Source organism: Geotrypetes seraphini, chromosome 4, assembly GCF_902459505.1.
Source record: "Geotrypetes seraphini chromosome 4, aGeoSer1.1, whole genome shotgun sequence".
NCBI classification, from domain to species: Eukaryota; Metazoa; Chordata; class Amphibia; order Gymnophiona; family Dermophiidae; genus Geotrypetes; species Geotrypetes seraphini.
The window spans coordinates 175278515-175300611 of record NC_047087.1 but is presented as its reverse complement, the minus strand read 5'-3'; the positions used below and the strand labels follow the sequence as shown (position 1 = coordinate 175300611).

At 43.3% G+C, this 22097-nt stretch overlaps 1 protein-coding gene across 8 annotated transcripts in view; it reads left to right on the top strand.

The window, feature by feature from the left end:
• The window catches only part of HYDIN (HYDIN axonemal central pair apparatus protein), a 1718235-nt gene that overhangs the window by 157792 nt on the left and 1538346 nt on the right, over window positions 1-22097 (top strand). For all 8 annotated transcript variants that reach the window (XM_033943280.1, XM_033943278.1, XM_033943277.1 and 5 more), the window contains 2 exons: window positions 4949-5150; window positions 15782-15965. In XM_033943280.1, coding sequence (XP_033799171.1) covers window positions 4949-5150; window positions 15782-15965 — 386 coding nt within the window. The remainder of the gene's footprint in view (window positions 1-4948; window positions 5151-15781; window positions 15966-22097) is intronic.

The following is a 22097-nucleotide window of genomic DNA, read 5'->3' as shown; positions in this document are numbered from 1 at the left end:
GTCTTGGAGCTTGAGTAGTCTATCGAGACAGGTGGTGACATCTTGTATCCTGGCTTCAGGCAGACAGCAGTCCTCCCTCGATTGCATATCCGGTCTGCAAATTGGTCCCTCGGTGCCCCTCAGCATGGAGTCCCCAATAACTATTACTCTGCGCTTCTTCGGGGGAGGTCGGTCAGTTGTCCCTGGAGATGGAGCTGTGATTTGGGCCTACTCCTGTTCCTCATCGGCAGTTCCTTCCTGAAGAATCTGGAATCTGTTCCTCAGGGTGAGTTGAGGGGTTGATGTAGAGCTGCCCTATTGGTGAGAAAAAGAAGAAGAAGATGACAAGATTGAAAAAGGGGGGGGGGGTCTCCTGTGTTTGCCCGTGGAGGAGGTCACTAGCTGCCAGGAGTCAGCGTCGCCAGCCATTTCCTGTATCCCAATTGTTTGTCTCAAAGCTGATGATTTGGGCGTCCCGAGGATGGACTTGTCATGGGCCTTCCCAGAAGCATGGGTCTAGATGCTCTGGTCCAGCTGTGGTCATAGAACAAGCTGTTATATGTATTCCCTTAGTGGCCCATGATAGGAAGGATCCTACACAGGATCGAAAGCCATTGGGGAAAACTCATTCTCGTGGCTCCAGATTGGCCGTGCAGACCATGGTATACAGATCTAGTTTGTCTTCAAACAGGTCCCAGTCTAAGGCTGTGAGTGCAACCTGACCTCCTATCTCAGGGACCAGTGGTCATTGAAGATCCAGATTGCTTTGTTCTTATAGCATGGCTCTTGAGTGTGAGGCGTTAACATGAAAGGGATATTCAGAGGTAGTTATTGCTATTCTGCTTGGGTATAAAAAGTCAACAACGGTCTCTACCTATGCTAAGGCTTGGAAAACTTTCCAACACTGGTGCATCAAAGAAAAGGAGGAACCTTTCTCTGATCTGGTCTCTGTGGTGTTAGTCTTCCTCCGGGCTAGCCTTGACAAGGGATTCACAGTGGCATTCCTTAGGCCCGGATTCTGTAAAGTGCGTCCCGATTTTAGGCAGCTATAGGCGTCCTACAGCTGTCTAATCAGCCAATCAGGACGCACATTTAAAAAAAAAAAAAATGCTCCCCAGGCAGGCCGCCTATATTGAAGGCACCTCTGGGAGCCTAGGGAGGCCCACAAGACCTCCTAAGGTGAACCTAGGCAGCCCTACGCATCTCCATAGTAGAGGGAGAGACGCTTACAATGTAGGCCAGCAAGAAATCTCCCTGCTGCGATAAGTGCTGCGGCTGCCTGTCCCCCCCCCCCCCCCGATCGCCGGCAGGAGGGTGTCCAACCCCTCCTGCCAGAAGGCCGCCCACCCACCCACAATCACTGGCAAGAGAGTGTCCAACCCCTCCTGCCGGAAGGCCGCCCACCCAACACCCCCGATTGCCGGCTGGAAGGTGCCCAACCCCTCCGGAGGGGTCCGATCACACTCTAATTACATGGCACCTAGATCTTCCAACACCAATCATGCAAACTCAACAACAGAAAAAATATAATATCCTTAAGACCAATGATTTAACCTTATCTGCAATCCAATCTACCTTTAACTTGAACTTGGAAGATTTCTCTACTTTTTCTATTACAGAACAGTCCACACTTTGGGAAACCTCTACCAAATCTCTGTTACATACCTTGGCTCCTCAAGTAGAAATAAACTCTTCTTCAAAACTAAGTCACAAAAAACAACAACCCTGGTTCAACCAAAATCTAGCTTTACTCCGTAGACAACTACGTTCTATTGAACATAAATGGCGCACTACACGACTCAATAGCTTTCTCATCATATACAAAGAAAAAGCTTCTTATTATAAAAAAACCATTCAATTAACAAAAAAGGAATACTACTCTAAACTTATTACCTCTGCCCGTAACTCTTCTAATCTTTTTAACATAGCTCAATCACTCTCCAAATACTCCAAGAAAAGAAATCCACCTCCCTCAATTCAACCCACCGCAGACGAACTATCTACTTTTTTCGAATCCAAAATCAAAAATATCAGATCCCACCTTGGACCAACCCTCCCAGATTCCTTCTCTCTAAACTCTATTGACTCCACACAACTATCATTCAGCACATTTTCAAATTTCAAAATGCCATCATTAACAAATCTTCATCGCATCTTACAATCTTTAAACACTTCTAATAATCCCATGGAAAGTATTCCCCCTTCAATTCTCAACAAATTCTTCTCTTTTTTCGGTCCATTTATCTCAGAAATGATATCTAAATCTTTCTCTGACTGTGCCGTGCCCAATGCTTGGAAAATAGCCTTAATCTTCCCTAAGCTCAAACAACACAACTTAGACCCCTCCTTACCGAAAATCTACCGCCCTATCGCCAATCTGACCATGATCTCTAAGTTAACCGAAAAAATCGTCCATTCTCAACTCTCAGAGTTTATTGAAAAAACCCATTCTTTACATCCTTGTCAAACCGGATTTCGTTCATCCCATTCTACAGAACTATCACTACTGGGCCTTATTTCAACCATCCATTATTACCATGATCATCAAAAATCTGTTGTTCTTATCTCCCTAGATATAGCAGCAGCTTTCGATACCATCGACCACTCTCTTCTTCTTAACAGACTCAAAGATTGTGGTATCTCGGGTCCAGCTCTATTATGGTTTACTTCTTTCTTTAATGAACGTCACAACATTGTATGCGTAAACAACGCTACCTCTGCTGCCACACACAATCTTACGGTGTCCCCCAGGGTTCTATTCTATCCCCACTATTATTTAATATTTTTCTATCACCTCTCCTTACACTAGCTCAATCCATAGGATTTACTATCTTTGCATACGCCGATGAAATACAACTTCTTCACCCAATCAACACCTCAAATATTTCTGACATAAAAGACATTAACAACAAATTAGACATCATATATGATTGGTTGTTCACAAATAAACTCTCCCTCAACCTAGATAAATCCCGAGGCATGTTATTCTCTATCAAAAACACAGAATTCCTACTAGACAACATATCAATCAAATCAACACCAATTCATATGGATACCAAAATAAAACTTTTAGGCGTCACTATCGACAGGGAACTTTCTTTCCATGACCATATAAGTTCAGTTGTTAAAACCTGTTTTTTTAAATTACGTATTATCCGATCTCTAACTTCTGTACTAGAAACCAGTTCAATCATTATTCTGATTCATTCATTAGTAATTTCCCATTTAGATTACTGCAATTCACTCCTCAATGGTCTCCCTCAAAAAGAAATCAGACGCCTACAACTAATACAAAATACTGCAATAAAACTTATATATAAAATAGGTAAATATGACCATGTCACTCCTCTTTTAAAAAAAGAACATTGGCTTCCTGTCACTCATCGCATCACCTATAAAATCATTTTGCTTTCCTTTAAAATAAAACTCTATCATCTGCCCTCGTTCCTAGATAAACTTCTCATTCCTCAAAGTTCTCCACGCACACTAAGATCAACCGACCAAAAACTTCTTTTCATCCCCTCCTTAAAAGATTTCTATTATACACGAAAAGTAAACTTCGCAGTAACTGCACCTACTCTCTGGAACTCCCTACCACAGCATCTCCGTGATGAACTACGACTTGACAAATTTAAGACTGGTCTAAAAACTTTCCTATTCTGTGATGCATTTAATAATCTTTAGAACCATTCTTCTTCTTCTTCCTATTCACAACAATCTCTTTGACAAAGCAACCCCTCCCTTTATGTATTATCCAAACCCTACTATCTCCTTTTTTCTTCTTAAATATGTAACTTTACCCATCCCTTTATTCCACCCTCACTTTCCAGTACGTCTGGTAAATGTTTTTTTTTTATGTTCACACATTATTATTAATCTACCAATTTTTATTTTTCTCAGTTTTCCCTATCTTTTTAATTCGATTGTTAACCGGCCAGATATTAATTTGATGGTTGGTATATCAAAATCAATAAAACTTGAAACTTGACCCCCCCCAAGTTAATGCCCCCTACAACAACACCGCCCCCCATGAACCCCCCTAACCTCCCCCCCAACTAACCTCTAAATTGGGCTGGGTTTTGCTGCCATCCGGCCTGCCTCATCGAAATGAGGTGGGCCCGCTCCTTCCCGCTAAGTCTAAGGCCTGATTGGTCCAGGCTTCTAGAGCCTCGACCAATTTAGAGGTTAGTTTGGGGGGGAGATTAGGGGGGTCATCGGGGGGTGTTAGCGCGGGGAGCCATCTTAAAAAGGTTAGGGGGGGTCCTGGTGAGGATAGGGGGGGCCTGGTGGTGGTCCTGTGGGTGTGGCCTTGGGTGGGCTACCTTTGGGGGGTGGGAAGTGTCCGGCAGGAGGGACTGAGCGTCCCTCCTGCCGGTGAACTTTCGGGATTGGTGGGGGGGTGGTATCTGGCAGGAGAGATTGGGTATCTCTGCTGCTGGAGAACTATCGGGGGTCGCAGCAGGTGCCGGGCAGGAGGGACTGGGCATCCCTCCTACCGTGATCATTCAGCTGGGGGGGTAGTGGCAGGTAAGGGCAGGAGAGATTGGGCATCTCTCCTGCCGCGATTGTTGCGGGGAAGGGGGGATGGTTCCACAATTCTCTAACCGGCGCTTATGACAGACGTCGGTTAGAAAATCGTGCTTTTAGGCAAAAGACTGGTCCCTCCCATGCCTAAAAGGTCTTGTTTTGAGCATTTGGGACTTGGGCGATTTTTTTTTTCCAAAAATAGGGCTTAAAGATAGATGTAGTGGCAGTCTGGGTGATTAAACACCTGAACGTATAGGTATGCCATTCTCGGAAGAAACCCACATTTTGGACATTTTTTCAAGAATGGACATTTCCTTGCTGCCTACTTTGGGAGCTTAAAGACTTAGGCCAAAATGGGACTTAGACATTTATTGTGCCCCTTGACGTGTTTTAAAAGGAACCCATAATTAATTATTGTAACCTGTTATCTTATATGTTTCAGGAGACATTATATATGTAAGATTATATGGAGCTGCTATAGACATAAATATCCGACTGGACAAGAATTCTTTGTTGTTAGAAAAAACATTCATAACTATGGCTAATCAGAGAATGGTAACCATTATCAATAGAAGTGACATTATTGCTCATTTCCAATGGAAGGCTTTTTCTACTCAGGAAGAAGAGGACCAAGAGAAATTCAGGTCAGTTCGTATTTATTTATTTTATTTATTCAATTTTCTATACCGTTCTCCCAAGGGAACTCAGAACAGAATTTATTCAGGTACTCAAGCATTTTTCCCTGCCTGACCCAGGGGCAATGGGTGGATTAAGTGACTTGCTCACGGTCACAAGGAGCAGCTTGGGTTTGAACCCACAACCTCAGGGTACTGTGAACACTTTTTTCTTGGAGAATTTTCAGTTGTATATTTTCTTGTTAATATTATGCTCCATGGGACCTATACTCAGAATAATTTAAGTGAGCTAGAGAGGCTCTGGTCCATTTAAATGTCCTGTCACCACCTAACCACTAAGCAGGACAATGCTACTGAAAATCGTCTCTGACCAGCCAAAAAAAGTGGGTAGTGATGGGGAGGAGACAGGGCTTATGCAGGCGCTGGCAATATTCAACCGAGGCCCTAATAAGTTAGGTGGACCAAAAGGGGGGTAGTAAAATAGAAGGAAACTGCCAGACTGGAAAGAGTGGTGAAAGGAGTTTGAGGGGGGCAGGGATGCCAAGCTGGATGGAGGGGATAGAGACTTGGAATTGGAGAGCTGCCTTGAACCTCAAACCTTCATGAACCTCACAGGGATACTCACATGCAACTGTAAGTAACAGGGCAGCAGTAGGAGGCCAGTGGCAGCAGTAGAAAGCAGACTGCTGGGTGGCAGCTTAAGAAGGCATTTGGCTGTGTGATGCATCCTATAGCAGCAAGAAAATAGCAGAGCAATGGAGCAGGAGCAGCAGCCTGCTCATTGACTGCTGCTTATTTGTAGGGTTCTTTGCTGCATATGGGAATTTTCCCATCTTTCATTTTGGTTGGCTGACTGCGATGTCACTCTCTTATACCTGCTGCCTGAGGCCACTGCCTCAGTTGGCCTAATTATAGGGCCACCCCTGAATAGAAGGGGAGAGGAGGGGGTTAAATTTTACTTTATTTTTGGTTGTAATGTGATTTGCACTGGCTTTATTGATTTTGTATGTTATTTGCACTCCACTCAGATATAGACAGTTCTTAATCCACATTAGGAATTACCTCCTATCCCATGACCTTCTAATATCCTCAGGAGTCATTCATGAAGAATCTTATCAAATGTCTTTTGAAAATTAAGCAGATCACCTTTATCCACATATTTATTCGCCCCTTCAAAAAAATGTAATAGATTGATGAGGCAAGATTTTGCTTGATTAAATCTATATTGGCTTTGTCTCATTAATCCATGCTTATGTATTTGCTGTATAATTTTGTTTTTTATACTAGTCTCTACCATTTTGCACAATACCAGCAGCAGTCTCACTGGTCTATAATTTTCAGAATCATTTCTGGAACCCTGTTTAAAAATTGGTGTTACAGTGGCTGTCCTTCAATCTTCCAGTACCATGCTGAATTTTAAAGATAAATAAATTATAAATTACCAACAATAGGAAGAATACCATCTGGAACAAAACAATCAGCACATAATCTGGAGATTTCTTATTTCTATATATAATTCTCTTTTAGGAAATATTAAGCCTGGAGTTGGATTTCCAGCAACTTGGACTTTTCTGTAGTATGGATCCCTGGCGATATCAGTAAACATTGACATCAAATTGCGTCTTTGGCATATCTAGCATCAAGTCTCTTTGACACCATTGTTCTTCAGTGCAGGCTGTCATTTCTGAAGTGCATCACCTATTGAGGCAACCATGCTTCGACATCTGCTGCACCTTCAGTACCAGCTAACAGCTTGTGGTACCAGTGCCTCCTCTTCATACGTCGAGATATTCCCCAGCGTTGTGGATATTTTCAGCATCGAGTCTCTCGCTGCATGTCTTTCATCGATGACATCATTTCTTGATTTAAGCTGTCGTCTAAAGCATGCTGTCTCTTCAGCTATCTATGCTTCAACACCCTGCTGCACATACCCTGTTTCCCCGAATATATGACACTGTCTTATATTTTTAAAAACTCCAAAATATGCACAAGGTCTTATTTTCAGGGGGATGTCTTATTTTTCCATGAAGAAGAATACAGTACACATTTATTGCTGAAAAAAAGACATTTATTACCTGTATATGGTACAGGTCATCACAAACCAGAAAAGCTGTATCACAAACCAGAAAATCATTTACTGTATAACAGTTTACAGTATGATACATTTACACATTTAATCAATGACAATCAAGTCATCATCTTCTGGAACATCATCATAATAACTCACACCCTGAGGTTCCAGGTCAATTACTTGGGACTCCATTTCTTTCACAATCAGTGGACCAAATCTCTCATGTTTAGCAATAGCAGTGTCCTCAAATGAGTACTTCTTATCAAGGTAGCCTGCTCGTAATGCATGTTCAATGCAACTGTCAGTGATTTTATCCCATGAATTCTTCACCCAAGTCACAACCTCTTGCAGTTTAGGTTTCACAAAGTTTCCACGCTGATTTCTCTCCATTCTATTTTCAATGTAGTCATTAATTTCCATGCGCAGATTGTCCTTGAATGGCTTGTTGATTGCAATATCAAGGGTCTGGAGATAGGCCGTCATTCCCGCAGGAATCATTATTTGATCTATTTTTCTTTCATGAAGAAATGACTTCATATCTTTAGCACGGTGAGTGCTAGCTGCATCCCAGACTAGCAGACCTCTTTGACCTCCTCGCATAACAAGTGGCAGCATTAAATCTACCCACTTTCTTATAACAGCTTGTGTGGCCCAGGCTTTTTCAGTTTCAAGGACAAAAATTCCTGAAACACATTCAATCTTTCCCTTCTTGCCCTTAGAAATTATTAGAGGTAGGACTTTAGTGCCATCCAGACGAATTGCCAAAATACAGGTCACACGTGCACTTTCATAAGCAGTGGAGGGAATGTACACTGAAGAGGTACCCCGCTGTTCAATTGTTGTTTGAGATGATTGGCCCATAAACACTGCAGTTTCATCCATAGCAATCATGTTGGAAAGCTTGTATTTAGAGAAGTCAATCTCATCAATAAAGGACTTGAATGCAAGTGCTCACTTAATCACTTGAGCATCTTCCAGCCTAAACAATGTCGTGGATCTTCTTAAAGACAATTCACTTCTCTGAAGGAAATTATCCAGCCAGTGTTGTGATGCTTTGAAATTTTCAGAGGCTATGTTAAACTGTGGCGCCATTGCAAGGGCGAATTCTTGAATATGAGCCCTATTCACAACCAAAGCCTTTTTCTCCTGTCAACAACCCATTCACAGATCAGATCTTCCAGCTCAGAAAATATTGGTTTCCGACCTGATCCACACTTGCGTTTGTTAGAATTTCCCTTTTCCACTTGTTCAACTAGTTTACCATACTCTGCTCGCCACTTGCGGAGCAATCGTATATTCAACATTTTTTCTTTGCAGAAAGCAGCAAGATTTTGGCCCCAAGAATCTTCCACGATTCTCCTCTTGTACTCCACAGAGTAGCTTTTTCTTTTTGTGGCCATGCCTAAGGGTAAAAGAATAAAAAATGGCACTAGGGTATCCTGGGTGGGGGGGGGTGATCTTTTAAAATGATACAGAGGGCATCAGAGGGGGGAATCAAAATGGCACAAGAGAATCAGGGGGATGGGCGGTTACCATCTTAACAGTATGGAGAGAAAAACGTTAGCTTGCCATGTAAAAGGTAAATAAAAATTGGCATGCAAATCCTTTAAACCAGATTTTTGATTTTACAGTTAACAATCTGGTTTAAAGGATTTGCATGCCAATTTTTATTTACCTTTTACATGGCAAGCTAACGTTTTTGGAAATGTGTCTGTAACACGGTAAATGTACACTTGTAAAGTTTGAACTTGAAATCAGCTTTCAAATCTGTTAGAAAACAGCATCCTCCACATACCGTACAGATCAGATACAGATTTGCAGTTTGCTTTTAAAACACTAGATGGCAGCATCACTATGTACGGTATCACTACAAGTAAATACCAGTAGTACGTAGCAATGAAAGGTACGGTAACGAACTACGCAGAAAATGAACTATAGGGCGCAGCTGCCTAAAGCCAGGATTAGATGACTTGAGGAGGAGGTAGGAAAGAGCTTGCCGGCTGCTTTTAACATTGAGTGGGTACCTGTAAGTTCATCTCCGCTCTTGGTGTACAGAGGCTGTTCCTGGGCTTGTTTTCCTGGACAGCGGAAGCAGGAAGTTGTGTGACCACGCATACGGTACTGTACCAGTAGTCTGGATCGCCAAGACATGCTTGCCAAATAGTGCCTTATTTTTGGGGGCGGCCTTATATTTCCCAGGTGGGGAAAAAAAGGGGGGTGTCTTACTAAAGGAGGAGGTCCTATAATGGGGGAAACACTGTACGATACCAATTTGAAGTCATATGGTATTGGTGCATCTCTTCACTTTGTTCCACATAAGAGAACTATGTGATGCATTGAGTTAGCCTTGAAAGCATTGATGGCACCAGTGAATGAGCTAATGGTACCAGTGCATTCCTTCCAGGATCAACTGAAGGAGTTCTTCAAGAGAGAAATCAGTGACATTTTCAAGTTGCATGCAGCACCAATGCTAATATTGAATCCCTTGGTACTGGTCTGCGCTGAACAAAGCACATAAAGGCCCACAGGTACCGACTCCAGTTTTTTCAGCGAAGCATCAATGAACATCCAGATTTCATAGCAAGGGAGAATCATCATGGTACCTATTCTCCTTCTCCTTGACGTCATCAATCCAGTGCAACCATGAGCCTACAGCCTGGGTGCCCTCAGTAGGCCTGCTCTTACCATCAGAAGCTAAGCAGGGTCAGGCCTGGCTAGTACAGGGATGGGAGACCACCTAGGAATACCAGGTGCTGTTGACAACAGTGGCACAGTAGAGCCACACACAGCACAGGAGAAGACAATACAAACCACTCCTGTACTCTGCTGTAAAACATCACAGGGAGTATTCCTCACTGTGCATGTTGCCATGAGTCAGTGGCTGACTCAATGGCATAATCCATCCATCATCTTTTCATCAAAAGAGTACTTCTTGACATTTCTCAATCCAGAATCTTCTGATGTACCAGATATGGATTTTGACCTGTCTTCATACACACTACTGACACTGAGTGTGAGCCTACATTATCTGCTCCAGAATCATATGGAATCCCTTTGAATCCATCTCCTCCTTGAGTAGTGGCTCGTGGCCAGCAGGGGGTGCTGGTTATGGGACGGAAATGAGAATGGATGTTAGGACATGATAAGTGCAGTATTTTTTGTGGAGTTTTTTTCTACAAAAAGCCAGTTTTTCGTATGATTCTGGGTAATTCTAGTTAGACAAACATCTGTGTTAGTTAAGGACCGCGCCCAAATAGAAGCGTACGAAAAATAGGTGAATAAAACATTTAAATATAATGTAGCTAAGGCCAGAAGAAAAAACACACTAAAGATTAATATAAGGGAAAGAATGGTGTTTTCTTGTGTATTTTGCTGGTTGAGCTAAATCATGGTGGAAATCATGACTACATGAGACATGGAGTCCAGTTTAGATTCTTTTGTATGTGCTATAACTGTCCTGTCTTAGGCCAGCATCTTGTGCCAGTGAATAGTTTCTGTTCTTTGTTCAGCTTCCCGCCTTTAGCCTCGTGGTTCTAATTGAAAACAGATGTGCTCAGGCTAGTTAGAAAAAGCATATTAGATTCCTTATTCCAAACTGAGATATAAAATGTATGAAGTATGAATGGCCAAGATATGAATGAAATTATGAATGTTTGGGGCCCATGGATGTGATATGTGGTGACATGAATGTAAAATATAAATGGTTTATATAAATGGTTTTATAAGCATAAACATTAAGAAAAAATCCTGAGCACGACATCTGGAAATGATTAGAGTCAGTCTCAAGAATAGGGAAAAGGGGGGCATTGAAAGCCCACGCTTCAGGAAGAGGAGAGGGGGATTTAACCCCCCCTTTTTCTCCTGAGTAAGATTTCTGTGTAAGGCTGTGCAATTTGAATCTGTCAGCTTAGGAGTTTTTTCCTTTAAGGCTCAGAACTTGTCAGCATGGAAGGACTGAGAATTTACCATGTTAATAATTGTGAATTCTTTTGAATGTTAATGTTAATTCAGAAATCATCTGAAACTTTGACTAACTTTTAAACATGGAGGAATGTTTCTTTGTCTAAACTTTAAGACCACCCATAGAAATGTTATTGGTCGTCAAACTTGATGATGTCACTAAACCAAAAGTTATATAATAGACTGTAATGAGATAGAAAGACGAGACCATTGTGAGAAGGCCAGTCTTTGGCCACGATGATGATCTCCCATGAGCGCAACGTAAGCAATTATGCTATTCTTTTGATCTAATAATGGGAAAATAGAACTAATAATTCAATAAATCCTGGTTATAATTTTAAAACCTTGCGCTGGTGTCATTTTGCATGTAGAATTATTTTCATACCTGAAGCTTTCACAAATGGCGTCAATGCCCCATGCTCATCCTCCATTTTTCCTAAGTATATCAGGCAGCTAAGGAACAGCTCTGACTCTCAAATTGGAGTCAGATACTGAACCAGAGCATAGATCCTTGTTGCCTTAGATTACGTTGAGTTTCCTACAGAACTTGTTAAGTTGGCTCGGTACTCTTCTTCAGGATGTGCTCTTTAAGAGCTGGGAGACCCCTCTTTTTCTTACTATTGTTCCCAGCAAACTTGACCCTCTTGGACCTTCACATCCTACTAAGAGTTTCCTGACTTCCAGCTGCGGATACTGATCTTACTGAGCCGGATCATTGACTTCTCCATAATCTACACTTTGTTATTTCTAAAGCGCTGAAAGGCGTATGCAACGCTGTACAGTTGAACATACAATAGACGGTCCCTGCTCAGAAGAGCTTACAATCTAATTTAGACAGGACATTTTAGGGCTGGGGAGATTATGGTAGAGGAAATGATACAGTGGGTATCTGGCAGCAGTGAGTGGGAGTTAGGAGTTGAAAACAGATTTTTAAAAAATGGGCTTTTAGCTTGGATTTGAACACTGCTAGGGAGGGAACACTACTTATTGATTCAGGCAGCCTGTTCCAGGCATACAGTGCTGCAAGAAAGGAGGGATGGAGTCTAGAGTTGGCAGTGGAAGAGAAGGGTACAGATAACAGGGGCTTGCTCGATGAAGGGAGATCACGGGGAGGAGCATAGGGGGAGATAAGTGAAGAGAGATATTGGGGGGCTTCAGAGCGAATGCACTTGTAAGTCAGCAAGAGGAGTTTAAATTGTATTCAGAGATGGATGGGGAGCCAATGAAGTGACTTGAAGAGAGGAGTAATGTGAGAATAGCGGCTCTCGCGGAATATGAGTCGCGCAGCAGAATTTTGAATGGATTGAAGAGGTGAGAGATGGGCATGTGGGAGGCCCGAGAGAAGTACATTGCAGTAGTCTAAGCGCGAGGTGATGAGAGCATGGACAAGGGTTTTGGTCATGTGTTCAGAGAGAAGAGTGATATTGCTGAAGGGTTAGAAGGAAAAGTGTGCCTTTTTGCAGATGATACCAAGATTTGTAACAGAGTAGACACCGAAGAGGGAGTGGAAAATATGAAAAAGGATCTGCAAAAGTTAGAGGAATGGTCTAATGCTTGGCAACTAAAATTCAATGCAAAGAAATGCAGAGTAATGCATTTGGGGATTTATAATAGGAAGGAACCGTATATGCTGGGAGGAGAGAAGCTGATATGCACGGACGGGGAGAGGGACCTTGGGGTTATAGTGTCTGAAGATCTAAATGCGAAAAAACAGCGTGACAAGGCAGTGGCTGCTGCCAGAAGGATGCTGGGCTGTATAAAGAGAGGCGTAGTCAGTAGAAGGAAGAAGGTGTTGATGCCCCTGTACAGGTCATTGGTGAGGCCCCACTTGGAGTATTGTGTTCAGTTTTGGAGACCGTATCTGGCGAAAGACGTAAGAAGACTTGAGGCGGTCCAGAGGAGGGCAACACAAATGATAGGAGGCTTGCGCCAGAAGACGTATGAGGAGAGACTGGAAGCCCTGAATATGTATACCCTAGAGGAAAGGAGAAACAGGGGAGATAAGATTCAGACATACAAATACTTGAAGGGTATTAACGTAGAACAAAATCTTTTCCAGAGAAAGGAAAATGGTAAAACCAGAGGACATAATTTGAGGTTGAGGGGTGGTAGATTCAGGGGCAATGTTAGGAAATTCTACTTTACGGAGAGGGTAGTGGATGCCTGGAATGCGCTCCCGAGAGAGGGTGGTGGAGAGTAAAACTATGACTGAATTCAAAGAAGGTGCCTAGCCTGGGCCAATCAGATCTTAGGATTAGTGGGGATGGGCGGACCCGCTATGCCTAAGGCCTGATTGTCCAGGCTTCTAGAGCCTGGGCCAATCAAGCCTTAGATTTAGTGGGGATGGGCCGGGAAGGGGCGGGCCCGTCTCATTTCCACGAGGCGGGCCCGTCGGCTGGACAGCAGCAAGACCCGTCCAGCCGACCAACATGTAAAGGTTAGTTGGGGGAGGGAGGTTAGTTTTGGGGGTGGGGGGGGGGTCGTCGGGCTTTCCGGCAGGAGGACTGGGCATCCTCCTGCCCGCGATTACTAGTTTGGGGGGGAAGGGGTTCCAAGGGGGTTCCGGCAGGAGGACTGGGCATCCTCTTGCCCGCGATTACCAGTTTGGGGGGGAGGGGGTTCCAAGGGGGTTCCGGCAGGAGGACTGGGCATCCTCCTGCCCGCGATTACCAGTTTGGGGGGGAGGGGGGCTCCAGGGGGGTTCCGGCAGGAGGACTGAGCATCCTCCTGTCGGCGATGGGACAGGCGGCCGCGACCGCGGCCGCTATACTTATTGCAGCAGGGAGATCCCTTGCTGCCATAAGTATAGCGGCCGCGTCTACTTACAATGTAGACCAGCATTTTGCTGGCCTACATTTTAAGCTTCTCTTCCTCTACTAGGGAGACGCGTAGGGCCGCCTAGGTTCGCCAATAGCAAAAATACCATTCATAGCAAAAATGATGGAAAAATAGTTTTTAATCAAGTTTCTTAATTTTTCGAGAAAACTGGAGCACTGCACCCTCACCAAACAGGATTTCGACAATATTATTCAACTGAACATTCTTTAATTGGCTTGACATCTTTTGTCTTATATATCTGGGATCATCATCAATCAGTTCTCCTTATATCCTTAGACTTATCTTCAGCTTTTGAGATTATTGATCACCATCTTCTCCTGAGCAGACTAAGATCTTTGGGAATTTCAGAAGTCGCTTTCCAATAGTTTCAGTCATACTTTTCTGAACAATCATCTAAGACGGCTCAGTTTAAATATGGCGCGCGGGCTGTTGAAGCCTAAAGTAGAGGAAAGGTATGCCCTACAGCTTGAGTGGAAGTGGAGCACTCACTTTCCCAGCTGTCCCAGCGCTTAAGCTTCTATGTGAAGCCTAGCCATTCCCAGTCAGAACATGATTGCATTTAACCGGAGTGAACGTAAAGTGAAAGAATAGAGGTTGCACCTATGACATCAATACGCATAAGTGTATATTGTGCTTATCTGAATTGCAAATATCCAGAGTTTACGTCCATTGACTTTAATGTAAAAAAACCCAAAACAGGACCATGGTAGTATGGTGCGGATAACTGAAGTGTGCGCTTAACCAACATGCACTTAGGTGGAGTCGACTGTACTTCTCCATTGCAATCCTTGCACGGGCTCTTTTCATTTTTCAAGTCATACCAAAGCTCTTTCACAGCCCTCAAGGGGAGCATTTTTAACATGTGTCTTTGCTGCCAGTCTGCTACTATTTCTTTCCATTTACATTCTATAATCCATAGTAATTACTTTCTCTCCTTACTAGGGTGTTTTTTCCCTTTTTTCCTATAAAACTATTCTATTCAAAGGGAACCATGCTTGGCAAATTTTACTTGGCAAAATTCCTTTTCACTACCCATCTGTGTCTACCTGAGACACGACTGGTTTCAACTGCTCTTTTTGGTCTGGTTGTCCATATATGTACATTTGCCAGTATCTATTTACTCGTTTCTTCTTGAATCTTTATGGCATCTCCCTTGGATTCCTCCTCCACTATGAGATCGTCTATTATTTTACAACCTCCATACATATGGTTTTTCCTAGTTCTTCCCTTTTTGCTCTTGTTGAGGATGGGGTTTCTCTTATTAGTCTTCATTTATTTTCCTTCCTTTGCCTCTGCCTACTCGTATCAAACAATATATCTGCTTTTCTTGCGAGGCAACAAATGTTTATTTTTCCTTAGAGGCCAACTCTCACTCCATCCCCTTTACTAAAGCTAGGGTGTTATCCAGGGACAGCAGGCAGATATTCTCACAACCTGCCCACCTCCCCTAGTTAGCTTCCTTACTTGGGCATAGAACTGATGACCTCGCGAGTTGGTGTTAGGCAGGAAGGCACTTGTGCATGGGCGATACGGGCAGTCTCGAAGCTTTGCTAAAAGCTTAACATGACTGTACAATTTACCACTGTCTGTACTGGGCTCCATGGATGGCGTCGCCCATATGTGAGAATATCTGCCTGCTGTCTCTGTATAACACTTGTTTCAGTAAGTAACAGTGCTTTTTGGAAGGAGGGATGAAATTAAGAACAATTTGGAAGACTGGTGAAGTACTTTCTTACTAAAATCTGCTTTCTGAATTTTATCTGCATGTCAGGTTGTACTCTGATCTCCATTTTGAGGAAGAGGATGAGACTGATCGATTTCTGGAGGAATGTGGCTCTGATCCTTCAATCCGTGAACGTCTGTCCATCCTTTCCCGCACCTTTTACAATCGCAGGAAGATGATACAAACAGACTCCATGCTTTTTTCTAATGACATCTTTATGATTGAGCCTGTGGTAAGAAACTAAAAAAAATTGTAACCCTCCCCTTTTTCCTCCTGTACCATGTCTTGCCAATTCAGATTTTCATATGTATGTCCTTTTCTTTGTTTTTAATTATCCTTGTTTGTCTTTTTTAATATAATGTAAACTGCTTTGGTACTAAAACAGTATATCAAACCATAATAAACTTGAAACTTGAACTATCACATTAGTAAAGCATCCTTGAACTGCAATACATGGCAGATTTAAGGGATAAATGAAGATGTGGGAAGATATGGGAAGAAAGGTTGGGAGTGAGCCATAGATTATTAGTTCTTGCATGCTCACCTACCCATGATAGTAGAAAACAAATTAGAAAGGAAAAAAAAACCCAGACTTGGAGAAGCAGTGATATGCTTCAAGTTATCAAGCTCATATAGCTGCCAAGTGGATTGTAACTTTGCAGAAATTCCTGTGTAGACTAGACGAGCCATTTGGTCTCTTTCTGTCACCATATACTACACTACTATTAGTTTAGTTGTTAGAATTTACAGGTAGTTTTCTACATCCACGCACAGGTAACAGTTTTGGTCTCAAACACATTACATCATGTATCACTTCTTTTGTGGCTTACGTCATCATGTGTTCATGCCCAAGGATCTATTTAAAATGCTGGTCACTGAACATAAAAGCTGCTTGTCCCTCAATAGAATACAAGATCCTTTGATGACACATTGTTTAGAACAGTGTTTTTCAATCTTTTTTGGGCAAAGGCACACTTGTTTCATGAAAAAAATCACGAGGCACACCACCATTAGAAAATGTTAAAAAATTTAACTCTGTGCCTATATTGACTATATATAAAGTAATTCTCTTGAATAGGAATCAAATAAACACAAAGAAAGTATTTTATAATTACTTTATTATGAAATATTAAGTAAACAGAATAGTGAAAAATTATAAAATACTTTATTCAGTGCGAAACCTGGGCCTGTTTGGCTGAACACAAAGCTGATATTCTGGCTGGAATCGAAGAAAGACACACACGTAGCTCTTCGTCAACAGCTCTCAGTCTCTCTCTGTATTTGGTTTTTATAGCATACAAAAATAGACAAATTTACCCTCCATCCTTTTTATTAAACCACAATACTGAGGCATGTGGACAGCCACATAGCAGGAGGGAGAGAGGATCGACTGGTGACCTGCCTCCCAGGAGCGAGAACCAAGGACATCGTGGACAAAATTGGGATGATCCTGGATGGAGCGGAGACGGAAGAGACCGCAGTAATGATCCACATTGGGACGAATGATGTCAGCAAGAGAGACTACAGAAGAGGCATGCTGATAGAACAGTTCAAGATTCTGGGAAGGAAGCTGAAGATGAGGGCCCAGAAGATAGTATTCTCAGAGATCCTACCGGTACCGAGGGCAGATGTGAAAAGACAGGAAGAACTACAATCAATAAATGCGTGGATGAGGAGATGGTGTGAGGAAGAAGGATTCCTTTTCGTGAGAAACTGGACAACGTTCTGGGGCAAGAGCAAGCTCTACAGGAGAGATGGACTGCACCTGAGCACGGCGGGAACAAGACTTCTAGCAAACAACGTCAAGAGAGGAATAGAACAGGCTTTAAACTAAGAGAAAGGGGAAAGCCGACAGTCGACCTAGCGTCGATGATTCGGAAGAAGGTATCCCGTGAAGATACTGAGGGGAAAAAAGGCAGGGAAGAAACAAGAGACAAATTACAGGAGTCAACTAACCCAGAAGAGGAGGTTAGAAAGATTGTAGCAAAAGAGAAGACACCAAAGACCGAAGCACAGGGAAAAGAAATGAAGACGACAAAATGCCAGGATCTAAACTGCATATATACTAATGCAAGGAGTTTAAGTAACAAAATGGGGGAACTAGAAGCCATGGCCAATGCAGAGGACATAGACATCATTGGAATCTCTGAAACGTGGTGGAATGAGGAAAACAAATGGGATACAGCACTGCCGGGGTACAAGCTCTATCGCCGGGATAGGTCAGGTCAGAAAGGAGGAGGAATAGCCCTATACGTAAAAGAAAGCATACAATCGACAAGAATGGACACAGCGGAGATGATCAACAAACTGGAATCGCTATGGGTTAAAATACCGGGTAGGAAAGGGCATGAAATAAAGATGGGCCTATACTATCGTCCACCCGGGCAAACCGGAGATAGCGATAAAGAAATGGATGCCGAGATGAAGCGAGAATGCAAAAGCGGTTACACAGTTGTTATGGGAGACTTCAACTATCCTGGGATAGACTGGAGTCTTGGAAGCTCAAGAAGCGCTAGGGAGACAGAATTCCTGGAGGCTATACAAGATTGCTTCATGGAGCAGCTTGTTAGAGAACCGACGAGAGGAAATGCCACTCTGGATTTAATCCTAAATGGACTAAGGGGACCTGCAAAGGAAGTGGAAGTAGTGGGACCGTTGGGAAACAGTGATCATAATATGATCAAGTTCAAGGTTGAAGTAGGCATACCAAACGGAAAGAGAACCATAGCGACATCTTTCAACTTCAGGAAAGGAAACTATGAAGCAATGAGGGAAATGGTAAAGAAGAAACTTAGGAACACTTCCAAAAAATGGCAAACAGTAGAACATGCCTGGTCTTTTTTCAAAGACACGGTGAGCGAGGCACAAAATCTGCACATCCCCAGATTCAGAAAGGGGTGCAAAAAGGGTCGAACAAAAGACCCAGTATGGATGACAAAAATAGTGAAGGAAGCGATAGGCAATAAGAAAAATTCATTCAGGAAATGGAAAAAGGACAAAACTGAAGGGAACCATAAGGAGCACAGGAAGTATCAAAAAGAATGTCACCGTGTGGTTCGAAAAGCCAAAAGAGAGTATGAAGAGAGGCTAGCCAGGGAGGCACGAAATTTCAAACCGTTCTTCAGATATGTTAAAGGGAAACAGCCAGCTAGGGAGGAGGTGGGACCGCTGGACGAAGGAGACAGGAAGGGAGCGGTGAAGGAGGAGAAAGAAGTCGCAGAAAGACTCAACATGTTCTTCTCGTCTGTATTTACAAACGAAGACACAACCAACATACCGGAACCTGAACAAATCTTCAATGGAAATCAAGCAGAAAAATTAACATCCATGGAAGTGAGCCTTGATGATGTACACAGGCAGATAGAAAAACTTAAAACTGACAAATCCCCGGGTCCGGACGGAATCCATCCCAGGGTTCTGAAGGAATTAAAGGAGGAGATAGCGAAACCACTGCAGCAAATTTGCAACCTATCCTTGAAAACAGGCATGATCCCGGAGGATTGGAAGATAGCCAATGTCACGCCCATCTTTAAAAAGGGATCAAGAGGTGACCCGGGAAACTACAGACCAGTGAGTTTGACCTCGGTTCCGGGGAAACTGGCGGAAGCACTGATTAAAGAACACATCGATGAACATCTGGAAAGAAACGAACTTTTGAAAACAACCCAACATGGTTTCTGCAGGGGGAGATCGTGCCTAACGAACTTATTGCACTTCTTCGAAGGAATTAACAAACGGATGGACAGAGGAGACCCCATAGACATCATATACCTTGATTTCCAAAAAGCCTTTGACAAGGTGCCTCACGAACGTCTACTCCGGAAACTGAAGAACCATGGAGTGGACGGAGACGTACATAGATGGATCAGAAACTGGTTGGCGGGTAGGAAGCAGAGGGTAGGGGTGAAAGGCCACTACTCGGACTGGATGAGGGTCACGAGTGGTGTTCCGCAGGGCTCAGTGCTCGGGCCGCTGCTATTTAATATATTCATAAATGATCTAGAAACAGGCACGAAGTGTGAGATAATAAAATTTGCGGACGATACAAAACTATTTAGTGGAGCTGGGACTAAAGAGGAATGTGAAGAATTGCAAAGGGACTTGAACAAATTGGGGGAATGGGCGGCGAGATGGCAGATGAAGTTCAACGTTGAGAAATGTAAAGTATTGCATGTTGGAAACAGAAACCCGAGGTACAACTATACGATGGGAGGGATATTATTGAATGAGAGTAACCAAGAAAGGGACTTGGGGGTAATGGTGGACATGACAATGAAGCCGACGGCACAGTGCGCAACGGCCGCTAAGAAAGCAAATAGAATGCTAGGCATAATCAAGAAGGGTATTACAACAAGGACAAAAGAAGTTATCCTGCCATTGTATCGGGCGATGGTGCGCCCGCATCTGGAATACTGCGTCCAATATTGGTCTCCGTACCTTAGGAAGGATATGGCGTTACTCGAGAGGGTTCAGAGGAGAGCGACACGCTTGATAAAAGGGATGGAAAACCTCTCATACGCTGAGAGATTGGAGAAACTGGGTTTCTTTTCCCTGGAGAAGAGGAGACTTAGAGGGGATATGATAGAGACTTATAAGATCATGAAGGGCATAGAGAGAGTAGAGAAGGACAGATTCTTCAAACTTTCGAAAAATAAAAGAACAAGAGGACACTTGGAAAAGTTGAAAGGGGACAGATTTAAAACGAATGCTAGGAAGTTCTTCTTTACCCAACGAGTGGTGGACACCTGGAATGCGCTTCCAGAGGGCGTAATAGGGCAGAGTACAGTACAGGGGTTTAAGAAAGGATTGGACAATTTCCTGCTGAAAAAGGGGATAGAAGGGTATAGATAGAGGATTCTGCACAGGTCCTGGACCTGTTGGGCCGCCGCGTGTGCGGACCGCTGGGCACGATGGACCTCTGGTCTGACCCAGCAGAGGCATTGCTTATGTTCTTATGTTCTTAATAGCAGTTTTTAGCGCAGGGAGCTGCGCTGAATGCCCAGCGCTGCTCTTGACGCTCATAGGCTCCCTGCGCTAAAAACCACTATTGCGGTTTAGTAAAAGGTGACCATATTGTAAAATATAGACAGCAGATATAAATTCAGAACTGTGCATAGTAAGTGAAGGGAAGTTTTCATCTCTGGGAATTTACCCAGTTAACTATTAAGTTATTTGGGCAAATTCCTTTGAAAACTGTGGTAATACTGCCTCCACTTTGCTAAATTTAAAATAAAATCATTTTTCCTACCTTGTCTGGTGATTTCTGGTTGCACTTTCTTCTTCTGACTGTGCATCCAATCTTTCTTCCCTTCTATCAGCCTGTATGCTTTCTCTCCTCCACACCTCATTCCCTCCCCCAACTTTTTCTTCCTCTCTCCCTGACCTTTCTTTCTTTTTTTCTGTTTCTCTTCTTTCCTTCTGTTTCCCTGCCTGCCCCCTTTCTTTCTTTCTCCCTGCCGTTCCCCAAGCCACTGCCACTGCCGCTGCCATCGGGGAACAGGACCCACCAATGGATAACAGGCCCCAAAGCCGACGCCGACGCATGCTCTCCCTGACGTCAATTCTGCAATCGGAGAGGAAGTTCCGCCCAGCCAGGCAGCGATTGGCTGGCCCGAACTTCCTCTCCGACTGCAGAATTGACTTCGGGGAGAAGAAGACTTATCGACTCGATAGATTAGATCGCCAAGACAAAGTGAGTCCTGGGTGATCGACTCACTTTGCCTTGGCGAACTACTGGCGCCCCTGCCTCGGGCCCCCTGTCAGCTCCGGGCCCCTGAATGCAGGACTGATAGTACTGCCCTGATGGCGGCCCTGCGGCACACCAGGCAACATCTCGCGGCACACTAGTGTGCCGCGGAACAGCGGTTGAAAAACACTGGTTTAGAACACAACCACATACAATATTTGATGATCTACAATGTTGTATTACTGACCATGTACCCAAGGGTTTATCTGACAGAAAAAGACACCTGTTGCAACTGGAGCAATTTTGGATACATGCTTTAAACAGTGAAGAGCCAGAGGGTCTAAACCAGAGATTGGAACAGATTCAATTTTTCTGAACGTCTCACTTTGAATTAAAACACAACTAATTCCTCAAAATAAAAACAAATCTATTGAAGAGCAAAATCTATTTAAAGGTCTCTCATTATGGATATAGATTTTTCACACAAAAGTTTAGCACCATTGCCATGGTGCTATGAGAATGATGCGCAGGTGTGCTGTCACTGCCGGTGTATGATGTCACTCACTGGGACTGTTATATTCAAGCTGACACTGTGATTGGCCATCTTTGAGTGCATGGAGACACTGTTCTAGCATCTAGCATTTTCCCTGTTTCAATTACTATGTGAATGAAACATCA